Source organism: Gobio gobio, assembly GCF_949357685.1.
Source record: "Gobio gobio genome assembly, chromosome: 15".
NCBI lineage: Eukaryota > Metazoa > Chordata > Actinopteri > Cypriniformes > Gobionidae > Gobio > Gobio gobio.
The window spans coordinates 18,359,056-18,375,623 of record NC_137108.1 but is presented as its reverse complement, the minus strand read 5'-3'; the positions used below and the strand labels follow the sequence as shown (position 1 = coordinate 18,375,623).

The 16,568-nt window shown below is 38.4% G+C and overlaps 1 protein-coding gene across 3 annotated transcripts in view; it reads left to right on the top strand.

Annotated features, from left to right (window-relative positions):
* Positions 1-521: 521 nt before the first annotated feature.
* Positions 522-16,568, top strand: part of pip5k1ab (phosphatidylinositol-4-phosphate 5-kinase, type I, alpha, b) — a 33,367-nt gene continuing 17,320 nt past the window's right edge. The window contains exons 1-4 of one of the 3 annotated variants that reach the window (XM_079837499.1): positions 522-646; positions 5,891-5,932; positions 13,627-13,661; positions 15,732-15,812. In XM_079837499.1, the coding sequence (XP_079693625.1) occupies positions 601-646; positions 5,891-5,932; positions 13,627-13,661; positions 15,732-15,812 (204 nt within the window). In that variant the 5' untranslated portion in view covers positions 522-600. Of the gene's footprint in view, positions 647-5,890; positions 5,933-13,626; positions 13,662-14,210; positions 14,349-15,731; positions 15,813-16,568 lie in introns of those variants that run through there. The other 2 variants (XM_079837500.1, XM_079837501.1) reach the window with 2 other exon arrangements.

Below are 16,568 nucleotides of genomic sequence, written 5' to 3'. Positions count from 1 at the left end.
TTTGAGTGAACTATCCCTTTAACTGAAAGGGTTTTCTTAACTTTTAATGCACAAACAAATCTTCTTTTCAGTATCTATTTAATATTATGTAACAGGTTTTTTTTTTTTTTTTTTTTTTTTTACATACGTTTTACATTATTTCAAATTTAAACTATTACTTATTTCCTCAATGTGCCATGACTTTAAATGTCATGCATGCTCAGCCTGTCCAAGATGTTATCTAGCTACTATGTGAACGGTTTTGTTATTTTTAGCACTGTACATAAAGGCTTGGCGAGTTTGTTTCACAAACTAATGGGTTGTTGACAAGGCAAGACTGTCGTCGTCAGTACAACTGTGGTTATTAGCCTAAATTACATTATTTGGATTATAAATTATTATTTGAATAATTGCGATATTCGTAATATAATGTAAAAAAAAAAAATTATATATATATATAATAATTTCTGTATGTAGATAGTGGTCAGGTGTCTGTTTGTAGTTAGTCTCAAATAGGTCAGTGACTGTAAAGGGTGCCAGAGAGTCGGTCCGGGCGGAACCGGACACTAGTTTGTCTGTCTGATTCCGGTCATGGATCGGGTCCAGTAAACCCGAATCAAAATGGCGTCCGCCGGTCCACCCGACACGGGCTTATCTGCCCCTCCAGGTAAATTAAATAATAATGGATTTTATACTTATATTGGCATGTGCGTCTTGTGTTTTTATGTTGTCTGTTGCCATGGATCAACTATTTTTTTTCCAGCACTGGATAGATTCACTGTGTTTACTGGCTTCAATCAAGCCTTTTGTTCAACAACAACAAAATAAATGTAATCTATTATAGTCGCTAGTTAGTAATTATAATATATCCATAACTTATCAGATGTGTGTATGTGGGATTTGTTGAATTTAGTTGATCTATGATCTGAAGGCTTTCCTAGTACTACTCCAGATCGATGATGTGGATCTGTGGCTAACATGCTAATTTAAATGCTAGCTAGCCCAGTTATAACAAACATATAACAAAGCTAATATTAAAATAAATAACCTACATGAATTAATGCAATTCAGTTAATATTATCTTTTTGGTTATTGTTCTATTAAATTGGGTGGTTTTGGATTTTCTTGCTAAATTGAACGAGCCACCCTCTGAATTCCTCTCTATAAATGTCGAGCGTTAACAACAAAACACACTGATTTCTTAGTTTATTTACTTTTTTGAGGAAATTGTTGATTTCTTTTTAAATAAAAGATGTTAGAGTTTGGTTTGGTCAAATATATGCAAAATGCCTAACGGAGTTAAGTAGGGCTTCCTTTGCTAACTTTCAGTTTTTCGTATTGTAAAAATCATGGGGAATGACATAATACCTCTTCTCAAATAAGACATTGACTCAACGACTTGTTCATATTTAAAAACTAGCTCAATGCTAATATGTTAAAAACTGCCAGGTTTAAGTTAACGTCAGTATACTAGTTCTTTCCACAGGCGCACCCATACTTACCAAATCAAGTATATTTTAATTAAGTAAATTAAGTTTTCTCATAATTAGTGGTAGACATAATAAGCCAAATTACATTTAGAGGAACATGGGTTTTGTAACAGTGGCGTCGAGTAGCATTTTATCATGAGTTAAGGAGTGCCCTCAGTTAAGATTAAAAGTGTTTAGTTTGACTTATTTGTCCTTCATGAAGGTTTACAGGAACTTAGACTTTTGTTGGAGTTTACACTTGGTTATTTTGTCACTCACTGCTGATTAAACCATGGCAAACATGTAATCCTATTCTAATATCATATCACTGACTGTGTATGGGAATGCTAATTAATTTTGACTATTAGTTTGTAACACAATTATTTGTCAATGCATTCATCATATTAACACTTCAAACAGTTTCTGTTTGTGAATTAGCTAATTGGTTACTGGGATGTAAATGTCTCTTCGACTCCCTCTCTGTCTTTATTGACCTGAGTAAAAAATAACATCCCTTGGGAAATGAAGATTGACTTAAGTAGTCTGAGGTGCTGAAGTCAATCAGGTGTTTATTACTTGGGTGGTTTTGTCTGTTAGCTCAGAACATCATGGCATTTTGTGTGGGTAACCCACATTAGGATATAGTTAACAGTAGCACTCTATAAGAAGTATTTTTAGTGCTCTCAGACACACGTACACTGCTCTCTTGCTCTAAATATAAATGGGAAAATGGGACAGAAACCAGCTCGCTCATCCAGATGAAATGGGACAGACTGCTGAACATTTAATACTCAAGTCCCATCTCTCTCACACAGGAGATCTTGCCACAATTCATGACCTCAAATGGATGTTTGTTTCTGTGAGCAGATTTGTTCACTACCACTCTTAAAAGAGAGTGTAGTCTATGTCTTAAGCTTGGACTAAATATAGACTAGCTCAAGAGACGAGCCATGTGTTCTCTTAGTGGTCATTTCACTTGCTCTGCGGTTTAAGGATGTGATGCAAAACAAAATTTGTTAAAAGTGTTTTAGTGATAGATTTGCCGATACATTTGTAATTATGTTTTAATCATGGGTTATGCTATTTAATAATGTGTCTGTTATAGCTGCTTAGTTATTTGGTGGTTATTTGGTCTTTTTCTATGCGATGACCTAAATTTTCCTCCAATTTTCTATCCATGTATCCATTTAGCTTGCTGCGATAGTCTGTGTTACCGGTGTTCAGCCACAACACTGGTTACATCGTTTATCCACCATGGCACCGCCCTCACTGTTTTTGAAATCTTTTTTTATGGTAATAAAAATCAATTAGTTCAGTTAGAGAACAGACACTACAATTAAAAACTGAACGTGTCTGCTTAATACAGCGTGAGCGGATGGAAGTCGCAGCACAGATCAGTTCATTTATCATGAGAGTGAGTAGCTGACTGACAAGATGACGGTGGAAAATTTGGTTTCAAAGTGAAATGTAAAAGCGTCTATTTAAGCAAGCTTGTTTTTGTACGCTTTTGTTGTGTTTTTCATTAAGAATAATATTGAACACACACACACACCATTCAAGCAATTAGCCCCCGAATTGGCACTAGTTCTAAAGTGAAAGTAAAATGTGCATGACCACAAGGTAGAGGTCTGCATTCCCGCAGCTCTCCCTCGTGTGAACCGCGGGACCTGATCAGTTTTTTCTTTGGTTAATTTCCAAATCAAAGACGGTAGCGGTCAGTAACTCTAGTGTACTTTGGATGGGAGAGGGTGGTCTGACAATAGCCCGGCCGTTCCTGACATCCTTTGACAACAGCGTATCCACGCTTGAACTTAAAGTGAACAAAACTTTCTGCAGTGGTTGCGTTCACACAGTTCCCAGTTCCCTGCCCTGAACCTGGCAATATATGTTCTTTGCATCCCGTCCACGAGAGCACCTTCAGAGAGAACATTTAGCCTTTGTGGTCAGATTTTGGAGGAAAGACATTCATCATTCAGCGACATTCTGTTTAGGCGGGGATGTAAAAAAATATTATATTTTGCAGTAGCTATAGCTAGTAAGCTAACAGTTTTCATTTATTTGTATTTTTGGCATATCATTTTTTGAGTGACAGATGTCGTATTTGATTTAGCCTGTTTGTCTCTGTGACCTTTTTTTACTGTATTGACAGTATCATGATAAGACAAAAATAACAAATAAAATTATTGTATAGACAACATTTTATATTTGTTATCCCAGCTCAACTTCCATAGGAATTAATTGAACCGTTATGACCGTTGGACCGTTATGAATGCCTGTGCAGCCGTGCTCTTTTTACTTTAGGTTTAGAATTAGGGTGCGTTCACACTTGTCATGTTTGGTTTGATTAAAACGAACCCTGGTGCGATTGCTCGGTTAGTGCGGTTTGAACATATGTGAACGCTGCCATCCGAACCCTGGTGCGCACCAAACAAGCGGACCAAGACCGCTAAAAAGATGGGTCTCGGTCCGCTTCCAAACGAACTCTGGTGCGGTTCGATTGATATATGAACGCAACACGGACCAAAGACATGTAAACAAACCAAAAACAGGACTTGATGTCACAAGATGCGACGCTACAAGTCAGCTGATTTGACGACGCGGAAAGATCGGTGTATCCAAAATGAGTAGAGGGCAAACGTGGAGCAACGAGGAGGTAAAGTGCCTCATCAACTGCCGTCTCTTTGCAGCAGATCTTCGTTTCTGCATACAACGGAGGAAATCCTGGTGCTGTTTTGAATGTTTTGAACATTTTATGAGCTCTTTGTGAGTTCTCAGCTGTTAAAAATAAAACCATATGTACACGCATAAAATGATTGCGCTTAATCCAGCCACAGCATTGTTTTAAATGTTCGGTAAGCAAGCTCTGTCGTGAAATATACGTCATAGAAGCCGACAAATCAGGTTGTGACCGTATCCCTATGCCTTTGGTTCGGTAACTTTAGGTTCGCTGTTAAAAATGCCAATGTGAACGCTAAGCGGACCAGGACTGTATGTTTTGTTATTGTTTTTTGGTCCGGACCAAACGAACCGAACTACAAGTGTGAATGCACCCTTAAGGCCTGTTCACACCGGGATGATTTTCACGTGTGTTTATCGCCAACGTTTAACGCATTGTGACTAAACAAAGGGCGCCAATGTGACACCGACGCGAAAAACGGCAGACGTAAAAGCGTCATTTTTAAAAAAACGCCCCCTCGGGTTTGTTTTTTATTTTGACGCGGCGCGTTAAAAACTGGCCGACCAATGAGATCGGCGCTTTTGTTCACGTGCCTGAAGCTGCTGAAGTGACAGTAAAACACGGCTTGGTGGCGCTCAAGCACAAAACGGTCTTGCTGAGCACGCATTGATACGACGAAGAAGTAGTAAGTAGACTAAGAAGAAGATGAACAGCTAATGCTGCTTGCCAGTTAGTAAAAAGTGTGTGTGAATGGTTTTGGCCATAGACATAATATGTCTTATGGGTTTTGGCAAGCACGTAAATACTGTCTCTCCTCTTCTTCTGTGTGACAAGCGAGTGTCAGAAGCGTAAAGTGCCGCAGCACCACCTTGTGTACCGGGAGCGCATCTACTGAATTTGCACATTCACTCGGCACATCGCCAGTGGAAATCGCTTAGGTGTAAACACTCAAGACGTGGCGAAAAATGATTTAAAAGCCCCCATCGGTGATACCGGTACTACCGGTGTTGTCACACCTCGAATAAGCGGTGGAAAAATGTCCTCGCCGTCACATCCCTAGCATCCATCCATCCAAGCAAACCATCACCTATCCATCCAATCAAATATATATATATATAAAAAATTAGGACCCACTGGTTTAAAGACCCCTGTGGTGAAAATCAAGTTTTTTTTCATGTCAACGTGTGGGCGGGCTTTAGTATTTCTATGCTGTGAAGCAGGGGAGAAGCCAGGTTATCCTGGTATATTTTTCTGTAATCGGGAATTATGTATATATTACGATGTTATGTTAAACTATATGCCTTTCTCCACTGACATTCTATGATGTTCAAAGCGTTTAAGGAGGCTGATTTTCAGAAGGCAGCTGCCTGACTCTGAGATGGCGAACGGGAACATGGTTTGTGTAACATTAGCAACACATATATAAAACACATTACCGTTCTGATACATCGACTTGTAGATGAGCCTGTATAATTCAATCTTCCACTTCTTTTTCTGAATCAGTTTCTGGTTCAAACGTCTATGGCTGAATTAAACCAGTATTTCCACTTGCCATTGTGCAGCGTTTACTATAGTAAAGTTGAGCGAGGGCATATTCATGGCTCTGCAGTTACATTCAAGCTTTTTTAAGGCATGGATAGTTTTTTTTTTTTCAAATATGTCATTTTGGTGAGGATGAGTTTTAGGGGATACAATTATGGACTACAGGGGGACGTTAAGTGCTGAAAATTTGGCCCTTATTAAAATATCTGTTTTACCCCTACAGATCTGAGGACTCCGTTTTGGAGGCTTTTGGCCTCTCAGAGAGGTAGTACATGCATGGCTCAGTTGTGCTGTGTGATTTAGAGACTCTGAATGCCAATTAACCAAAATGGCTTGTCTCTTGCATGGTCCCGTTTGCAGTGGCGATTTAAGCTTGATGACTGGGGGATGGGTGGAGTGAAATGAAAGTGGAAGCTGTAACTGACTCATCTGTTTGTGCAATTAAGGAAGATGGGAAAAGGAATTGATATTTCAGACTGATGATGAAAGGGTCCAGCTATCTGTGGGAACAAGTAAATATATATCACGTTTCCTGCACATTGTTCCAAGGACTCAGGCTTTACATTTTGTAAAGACTAGTGTTTGTGCGTGTATAGGTGATGGGTGAGCAGTTGGATGTTGTCTCTTTTCATCGTCACTCATATTGTTCAAACTCCATTGTTCAGAAATGTTGGTTGTTCTCAAGCTTGTGTGATGACCACGAGTCCTTTCACATATCTAGATCTGCTAGCCATTGAAATATCTGTTATCTGTCCTCACTAACTTAACCTCAAAATAGCCGTCGCTATTGGTTACTGCAATTTTCAGTAGATGACTGGGGAATCGTGTGAAAATGGGTGAATTACCCTCCATGCGTTCTTTATGCAGTTACGTAGACTTGGTTATCAGCAATGCAAAATATGTCATTTGCACCAGAGATGATCATATCACAATGTTTTTTCTTCCATGATGAAAAGGAGTGTTGGTAGTCATGAGGTGAAGCAGTTAAGAGTTTGACTGATATTGTAAAATAACAATTTATAACTTTTTTTTTCCTGATGCGATGCAACCTGTTTGTTGTAATCTTAATTTTGATAATGGGTTAATGAAACCGCCAACTTTTTGTCCTACATATGAAGTTACATTTGGTAAAATCAAATAATAAAAAAGCCAAAAAATTCCCACAACAGCTTACGCCCGTTTCACACATACTCCGTTTGCAGTGCGTATGCGGTACGTATTTTTTTCCATACCCATGTTAACGGATTACAGCTTTCACACTGCACGCGGATGCGGCCCGTCAGTGCGTTCACTGACAGACAGCAGGTCAGCGATCGTTTCCGCACAGAGTCTATTTTTTGCTGTGCTGGATGCGCTGAATTAAAGTTACAGCGCATTGTTCGCATTAAAATAAACATGTATTGACGCGAAAATCTAGTAATTTCACCACAGATACATATAATTTGAATATAATTTCTAATTCTACTCTTTCAAAGTCATCACATGGCTTTTTTGCCTCAGGTAAAGCAAGTTTAGATGTTTAAATGTTTTGCCACTTGCGATACATAAATCTAAAGGCTATATAAATATAAAGTAATTGGAATAAAGGAATTGAATAAAACGTTGTTTATATTTAGTGCGTTTAAACGTGACTTCTATGAAAGAGTGTTTACAAGAGAATTGCAATCAGGGCTGCACGATATTGGAAAAAAATTACATTGCGATATTTTTTTTCCCAACGATATATATTGCGATATTGAGAGCCATCAATCCAGGCTAAAGTCAATAATTACTATTCCATGATATTAATAATTTCACTAATAAGTAAGCTTCATTACAAGTGACAAAAAGGTCACCTAATATTTTATTCCAAAATTAGAACATTTCGGTAAACACAAAAGCAGAACACATTTAAACAGCAGCTTTACACCAACCCCCCTGATTGGTTTACAACAATATAACTTAAAATAAATATATTTTTTATAAAACAACTTATAAGCATTTTGGTTCACAATCTTTTGTTTTTAAGTCAACTTTTCTTAGCAAAAGTGCCAAAGTAAAACAGTGTTGGTCATCATCATTCATAATCATGGCACATATCTTTAGCGATATGAAACGTTATTGCGTCTGTTATTTCTTTCTGTCGTTGAGAGCCTTTCTGGTAAGGTGTCACACTGGCAAAGGCATCACAAATATTTGTTTGTTTTGGTTGACATCCAGATTTGACTTTGTATTCGTCGTAAAGAGCTTTGTGGTGCCGATATAAAAGTGATCAGACAAATTGGTGGTGTTTCCTTGTTTTGTGGCCACAACTTTATGACACTTCATGCAAAGTACCTCTTTTTGGTCAACATCCTCCTTTTTGTAGCCGAAATAGTCCCAATTAGATGATTTCGACTTTCTTTTTGGTACGAAATCCTTTTTTTGCGGCGGATCTTCTTCGTCGCGCAGTTTTAGCAGTGAATGTTGGCTCAACTTGGCTTGTCTGTGAGCGGTGAGCAGCGGCACAGCGAACCAATCACTGTGCAGGCACGCGGAACGTGCATGTCACCCCAGCAACAAGCCATACAACTGTGTGCTACCCTGGTGCTACCGTTCTCTAGGGTGCTTTCACACTAGCAGTTTTGGTGCGCACCCGGTTTCGATTGATGTCAGAGTTCACTACGTTTGGATGATGTGAACGAAGTCTTCCGAAACTCGGGTGCGCACTCGGGTTCGATTGACGTCAGAGTTCGGTACATGTGGATGATGTGAACGAGGTCTTCCGAAACTCGGGTGCACGAACCGTACCAGAGTCCGCTTAAAAAGGGTGGTCTGGGGTCCGTTTCATGTGAACTGCGGTACGGTTTGCTGCTGATGTGAACGCAATCGAACTAAATCGCGGAAGTGAACCGCTATTAATGACGTATGGTTTGATAAAAATGTGTGTTTGTGTGTTTCACTCATTTTCCTGACGAGCGTGACTGACATACTGCAAGCAGAGAGCTGTAAACCTCATTTCTGCTCGTCTTCAGCATTCTTTAGAGCTTTGCAGTACATTTGCGGCATATAGACGCAAGTGCCATTACGTACTGAAGCTTTAGAAACAAAACCAACGGTTAAAAAACAAAAATATAAAAGTGAGGTGAGCAACGCTATGCATTTTGCCGCCTTCACGCTCGCTGTCGTTACGAAGCAACCGGGTAAACAGCTGCTGCTTTGATGTCGCAAACGCACCCCGGTTCGGAACCAAATAATATAATATGAACACAGTCCAGCAGGGGGAGGGGGGAGCAATCGAACTCGGGTTCGGTCCAGGCAATCGAACCAAGTGTGAAAGCACCCTTAATACACCATGGGCTACTACCCTTCACATCGCATGTTCCGGCGATGTGACTATCGCTCACGTGTACATCGCGATGTCGATGTTAAAACAGAATATCGTTCAGCCCTAATTGCAATGATGACAAGCCATGTTCAGTAGCCTGAAAACTTTTGGATTTGAATGGTTTGTGTTATACAGCCCCGGATCAGTTACGCACTGCATGCGGAATATGTGAAAACACAACAGCGCGTGCTGCTCCTGCATCGCATACGTACTGCAACACGCACTGCAGACGGAGTTTGTGTGTTTCACACATTTTTTACCCTGTTAAAACGCGTTTATAAAACGTTATAATGCCGTTTTGGGCGTTAGGATAGCATAAATAAAAATAAACTGCTTATTTCCAGTCCACCAAACTCAAATACGTCAAATAACTAATTTGGAAGCTAAAAAAAATATACAAACAGGAAATAGTAGAGAGAACCTACAGACCATCATCACAGTGTTTTAAGGTTAATAAAATATCAGATCATTTGACCTGTATATGAAAAGGCAAGATTAGTTTCATGTTCATGTAAAATGTAGCCTAAATTTGATATCAATTAATACTTGACATATATTCACTCGCATGTATTCAAAGTGAAAGGAAAGTCACAGTTTTTTTTACCGATGTTACACCACATGACTTTCTCTCCTGAAAATAATACAAAGGTTTTTCAAAACCACATGAAACCAACATAAATTATATTTTTTTCTTTATCTGTCATTGCTCCATATATACTGAATGTGATGTATCAAATCTGGTTTGCGCTCACAGAGAATACTGTTACTATTTCTGTATGTTGGATTCTAATCTTAATGTGTGTAATAATATCAAGCTCTTGGCAGGATTGAAGTTGCTATGCAATTGCATCTCAGTCTGTTTGTTTTGACGACGAGCAGACAAGCTTTGTTGTATAACTTCTGTCTCGTCTAAAGACATGCAATCATTCTGAACCAACGCAAACAACCAAGACCCATTGCATACCATCAATTGCTATTATAATAATATGAATTTGAAGCCTCTAAGTGTTTCAGATCATGTGCTGTTTATTGAGTGAATATCCACCAAGCATCTGCTGTGACAGTCTGCTGATCGTCTGGCACCCCTGGTGTCATGACAGACTTTACCCCCTGTGACATTGGCAGGTGGAGGATAGTTGAAAGATCTTTAGTTTGTTTTTCGGGCGGATTAGAGATGACAAACAAATTTTGTAATTGAGCTTTAATTATTTACATGTGTGCATGTTACTTGTTTATCAGAGCTGCTCCATTCACAGTAAATATTCTCCATTTGAACTCAGTCTCTGCATGTGCTGTTTATTTGGGTTTCCAATAACATGCATATAAAGTCCGATGCACTTTGTTTTATAGCGAAGTGTTGCACTGTTATTAACATTAGGGGTGCTCCGATCGATCGGCAACCGATCATGATCGGTCGATAATCGCTTTGGGATGGTTGATCGGCGGTCTCCAAAAAGGCCGATCTCATGAACCGATCGCATGCTGACGACACATAAACCCCGCGCCTGCTGTGAGAGCTAGGGCATAATATGCAGCGACACCGTCTCATTCTCTTTCCAGTGCGGGTAAAATAATTATAATGCTGAAGGTGAGGTACAATTCATATTTCTATATTAGATAACTTTCGCAGTCATTTGAAAACGTTCTGTGGGACATAAGTTCACAAACAGCGCGCGTGAATCACAGCGTGCGCGCGCGCTCTCTCTCCCTTTCAAAATGCTCAAATGGCTTCACATCAGCGCATCGCATCTGCACTAAAATCGAGGTGCTCAGTTGACACAGGATTTGCCACTTTGCACAATCGAGGCAGTGTCGCATTGTCACTAAAGTTTATCATTTGCATTTATTTTTAAGTCTTGCCAGTGTTCAAACCGCACTCGCGCGCACGGTCTGGACACACACACACACACACACACACACACACACACACACACACACACACACACACACACACACACACACACACACACACACACACACACACACACACACACACACACACACACACACACACACACAGGCCATCTCACAAAAAGCTTGCGAGTACAAAGTGCGCTGAAATGGTCAGATACACACATATGTATGTACTAAATGACCGTCTTGACGAGTATGCACGTAAACCCCGTCGTGACTCGCGAGTGAACATTTGTGCAACTGCATGTAACCGTAACCGTGTTCACTCTTAAAGTGACAGCTGTCGAATAAACTGCTGCTGTCTCTGAGTTTCTCTTTGTCTTGTGTTGAACCTTTATGACACCCACTGCTCTTGAATGACTAACTTTTGCAACCTTAAGTGTAAGGATGAATCTAATTTAATTTATTCAGGGAAGACCAATATTAATTTACATTTGATTTCTTATTAAATGTCTTTAGTATTTCTTACCTCAATACTAATGTTAGACCTACCTGAAAAATTGTTTTTAAAAACAAAAATGCACTGCATGATCAAATATTTAGGTGAGAATTATATACATTTATTATATACATTTATTTGGGAAAGATGGCCTACAATAGTCTTAAGTTATCTCATTTTCTAAAATAAACACTTGGTGGTTCTTCAAGATCTTGACTCAGTTAATTTAGAGTTAGTTTCATTTCTACAAATGGTGCAAACTCTGCAAGATTATAGATAAAAGATTGCCATTCTGTGATCGGCAGTGATCGGCAATCGGCAGATCATGATCTTGGTGATCGGTAATCGGTGATCGGCCCCAAAAATGCTGATCGGAGCATCTCTAATTAACATAATTTATATGCATTGAGTGTGCCTCAGCAGCTTAGTTAACAAACTCCATCCCATATGCATGGTCTCGTATCCATCTCATATACGCACATGCTGTGAGTTTGTGTTGCCTTGCCTATAATGTTCATCTGGGAACGCATTGTGTGCCATTTCACCGTATTTGTAGTGTATCATAAAATCATAAAACTATGCCAACTTCAATATTGGGGCTGCAACTAACGATTATTTTGATAATCGATTAGTTGGCCAATAATTTTTTTCGATTTAATCAGCTAAAAAGACAATTTCTTTTTTATTTTATTGACAAAACTCATATTCCACATCCTGCCCAATGCTGTCCTTCAAACAAACGTGTCAGCTGAGTGCTATGAAAACATACATAGTGAATATATCTATATATACAAAAATTAACCATGGTTTTACAATTAACAAAACAAACAATAATAAATAAATAACAGGGTTATTGTAGTTATCCAGTGGTAACCACAAATTAACCATGGTTTTGCTTAAAATCCATAGTTTAACTATATGGTATTTTGTGTGGTTATACAAATGGTAATCATTTAATACGCCAAAAACATGGTTTTACTAGCCTGACTTCATCATACTCAGATTCTAGTCTATATAAGTCTGATACTGCTCCATTGGGCTGTGATTATGGGGCGTGTTTCAACCGAAGGAGTTATCTGTCCGTCATCGTATAAAACCCGCCCTGACAATTTGATTGGTCCGAACAGCTCTGGTTCAAGCATAGTTGCTCCACAATGTATCAAGTCCAGACCGAACTTCCCAACCTCAAATGTTGTGGGTGGGGCTAAGTTCAGCTGGCATCCAGGCTATGGTTTTACTAAAATAAAACCAAGGTACATTTTTGTAAGGGTATGTTTGTGCTATACATTATGTGCAAAAAAGCTACTAAGCAAAAGGACAGTTTAAATCCCTACATTAAAATGATATTTAAAAAAACGATTTGGAATGTTCTGCAGGAACATGCATTCGTTATGGACACAGTAAACTGTTACTGTCATTTCTTTATCCTGTAAATAGGCTATAAGAAACGTCTTACATTTATATTCAATTACACGCTGTTACAGTTAATACTCTCATAAAATACTTCAATTACATGTTGACTTTGAAACCAAAATTTTGCGTCCATCAGCAGATGTTTCAGCTAAATTAGTGTTTTTGCGCTGAATATTAATAGTCTCCCTCTCGACTGCGTTCTGTCAGTTTGACATGTGCGCGCGTGCGACTACTCGGTTACCAAAATAATAATTGGTGTGACGGCCTTAATTTAGTTTTTGTTTATAGGAGAGAAACTGCAAAGACATACTTGATCATACATACCTCACCAAAAAAAGGTCAAGTTGACTGTTTGGTGTTTTTGACGAACAACATGTAGATGTTTAGTGAGTGGAAATGGATTGTTTCTGACTCTCAGTTTGCTATTTTGTGTTCACATTACGTTGTGTTTTCTCAGGTTACTGATGCACTTGCAGTTTAATGCACTATTTATTACCTAATTTTCCTTACATGCTCATTAATGAAATTATATTTTATTTAATAACAATTGTTTGAAAAGTTAATGCACTTTAAAAAGTGAATTTCATTTCAATAAAGATTTGGTTTACATTTGCTTGTTGCGCTCGCTTGCGTCCTCTTGTGGGCATAAGAGACAATACAGTACTTTTTCCCTTTAGAATTCGAATATAATTCAAATTTTGATAATATTTAAGAAAGAATTTTGAATTTAGCTTTTCAGCCATTTTGACAGCCCTAGTGTGAAGTTCATATTGTTTTTTTTCCCTGTCCCTATAACATATTTTAATGTTTTGTCGTGTTTCTTTTTTCTCTTTGTCCAACTTTAAAGGATCCAGCGGAGTTCGAAAGATGACCATTACGGAGGTAAGCCTGATCTCATGTTGGATTACTCTCTTTCTGTTAGCCATAGAAATTATTTCTTAATTGCTCTCTAAATTCTAAATCTGATGACTGTTCAGTTTCGTTTATAATTTCATCACTCAAATTTTGCATCAGTTAATCATGTTCCTGTTTAATGGTAATTTCCATTCTTTCATTCTGTTTGTGTCAGAATGATTTAACTGGAAGGGGAACACATGGACAAATGTATATGCCATCAGGTCAAGATCATACCTTAAATTGACAAGTCTTCCCAGTGCATAGTAGGATATACAATGTTTGATCGTTATAAAACAGATGATTCAATTCCTGAGAGCTGATTCGTCCATACAGCTTCCCAACTGTGCTAAAATGCAGATTATAATATAGGTTGTGCTGTAAGGTAATTTCCAATAAAACAAATCAATTAATTGGCCAATAGTAAAAAAACGTTTTTTAGAAGTATTATTTTTTTTATTCTCTATTTTCAGGAAATCCCTAATGTGAAGCTCGCGCTGTAGGCAGAATAAAATGAAGATAGAAACGCTGATTAAACATGAAGATAAAACTTCTGCAACAAGATATGGTGTATTGAGTTCTTCAAGCCATCTCGGGTATTTTCAATAATAAAGTATTCAGTGCTGATTGACATTCTGTGATAAGAAGCCACATCAGCTCGACTGACTATATGAAGTGAGTTAAAACATGTCAAAGTATTTTGTTGAACAGGTTTATGAACGCTTCACATTACTAGTTTGTGAAGATGTTTGACGCGTGTTGCCTTTTCAAACGCACGTTATGATAAGCGACTCAAACTCGCAGTGCTTTCAGACGGAGCAGCGTTTACTACTGATCACAGAGCCGCACTTCACTAACACGCTGCATTTATTTATTTCATTAAAATCACAGCCTTTGCGCTTTCATAATCGCACATAACCCAAATCACGATTGCGTTTCGATTTCGATTAATGGTGCAGCCCTAGTTCAATTCTAGTCAGATAGAAGTTGACTTGCCATTCAAATTATGTTAATTATGTTACCGCTCTGGCAGATTCTAACAAATGAATTGTTAGATTAAAGCTTGTACATTGTTTTGATGATTCATTAAAATAACGGATTCATAAGATTCATAATCTATTTGTGCATTATACTACACAGCTTGTGCTGTTTTAATTTACCTCAAACTTGAGATGTGCTCAAAAAAGTCCATTGTCCAGAGTCAAATTAGTGTATATGAAGCACAGCTCACACAGAAGTCACTTTTATACCAAGCAGCTTTCAATTGGTCAACATGATGGTGAATTGGCATGACCATCTTGAACATGACATGAGTGAAATCTTTTCACCCTCACACAATTTTTTTTTATGAAATCTTGAGAGCTTTATTTACTCTCCATAGAGTAACATTGTGGGCATCATCCATTTTACGCATTTCTCATTGTCAACGTAAATTTTTTCCCATTTAGTGACCATTTTATGCCGTGCTATATGGTAAATATGGGTTTAACATTGCCCTTTAGTCAAGACTATATTCACAATAATGCACAGCTTCTTGCTTTATCGCTAAATAGATGTCAAATCCTGCCTCGCTAGTTTCTGCACTCAGTGCTTAATGTGAACATTTTCACCTTCCCTTGTTTTCTCAGTTTCTCTTCAGTCAGCGAAGTACTTGTAAAATCTCAGATCAGTATCCACAGTTTCATCCTAGTCTGAGTGTTTTTTTTTCTTTTCTGGACATTGGTAGAGGAATTTGAAAATGATCTCTTTAGCCTGAAGGAAGATGGACTTACTGTTAGTTTGTTGATTAAACAGTCATGTGAGAAGGATCTTGAACAGGACAAATATTGACATAGTTAGAGACACACACAGCTCCCATTGTCAGTTGAAGATTCACGTGTATCAAGGCAGTGAGAGGATGAACAGACTGATAGGAATGTGTGTGTCTGTGTTTGACTCGAGGAAACGCCTGACAAACAGGAAGTCAAACCTGGATTGAATCCCCTCTATTGACATGAAACATTTTCTGTTCCCCTGTTTTCTCTGTCACTATTTTGTGTCTCTGTCTCTCCAACCTAGGGGCCAGGATCATCTCAGAGTATGAAGAAGACCATTGGTCACCGAGGAGTTGACCCCACAGGAGAAACAACTTACAAAAAGGTCAGCTTGAGGAATAATAGAGGAAGGGCAAGAGAGGGAAACTGGGCTAGGAAAGAGGAACAGACCAAAGGGAGGAATTGGAAAGGAAAGAGAGGTCATCGTGAGAGATTATGCTGATGTAAAATTAAGCAACATTGTGAATTTCACAGTGATTTTGAAATTATTTTATTTGCCTATTAAAAGGATAGTTCACCCAAAAAATAAAAATTAGCCCATGATTTACTCAACCTCAAGTCATCCTAGGTGTATATGACATTCTTCTTTCAGACGAATCCAATCGGAGTTATATTAAAATATCTTGTATATCTTCAAAGCTTTATAATGGCAGTGAATGGCTGTTTCTGTTTTGAAGTCCATAAAAGTGCATCTATCCATCATAAAACCCTCTGGAGCAGTGTGGAGCAGTTTTATGATGGATACATGCACTTTTATGGACTTTAAAACAGAAACAGCCATTCACTGCCATTATAAAGCTGGGAAGAGCCAGGACATTTCTTAATATAACTCCGATTGTATTCGTCTGAAAGAAGAATGTCATATCACCTAGGATGATTTGAAGGTGAGAAAATCCTGGGCTAATTTTAATTTTGGGTGAACTTTAAAGACTCCTAAAGAGCGTGTTATAAAACTAGTTTTAAGATCCTTCCATATAATCGTCAGAATTGTCAATCACTACAACAGTCTCAGGCTGCGTTCACACTGCAGGCTGAAACGACCCAATTCCGATTTTTTTGCCCTTATGCGACCTGTATCTGA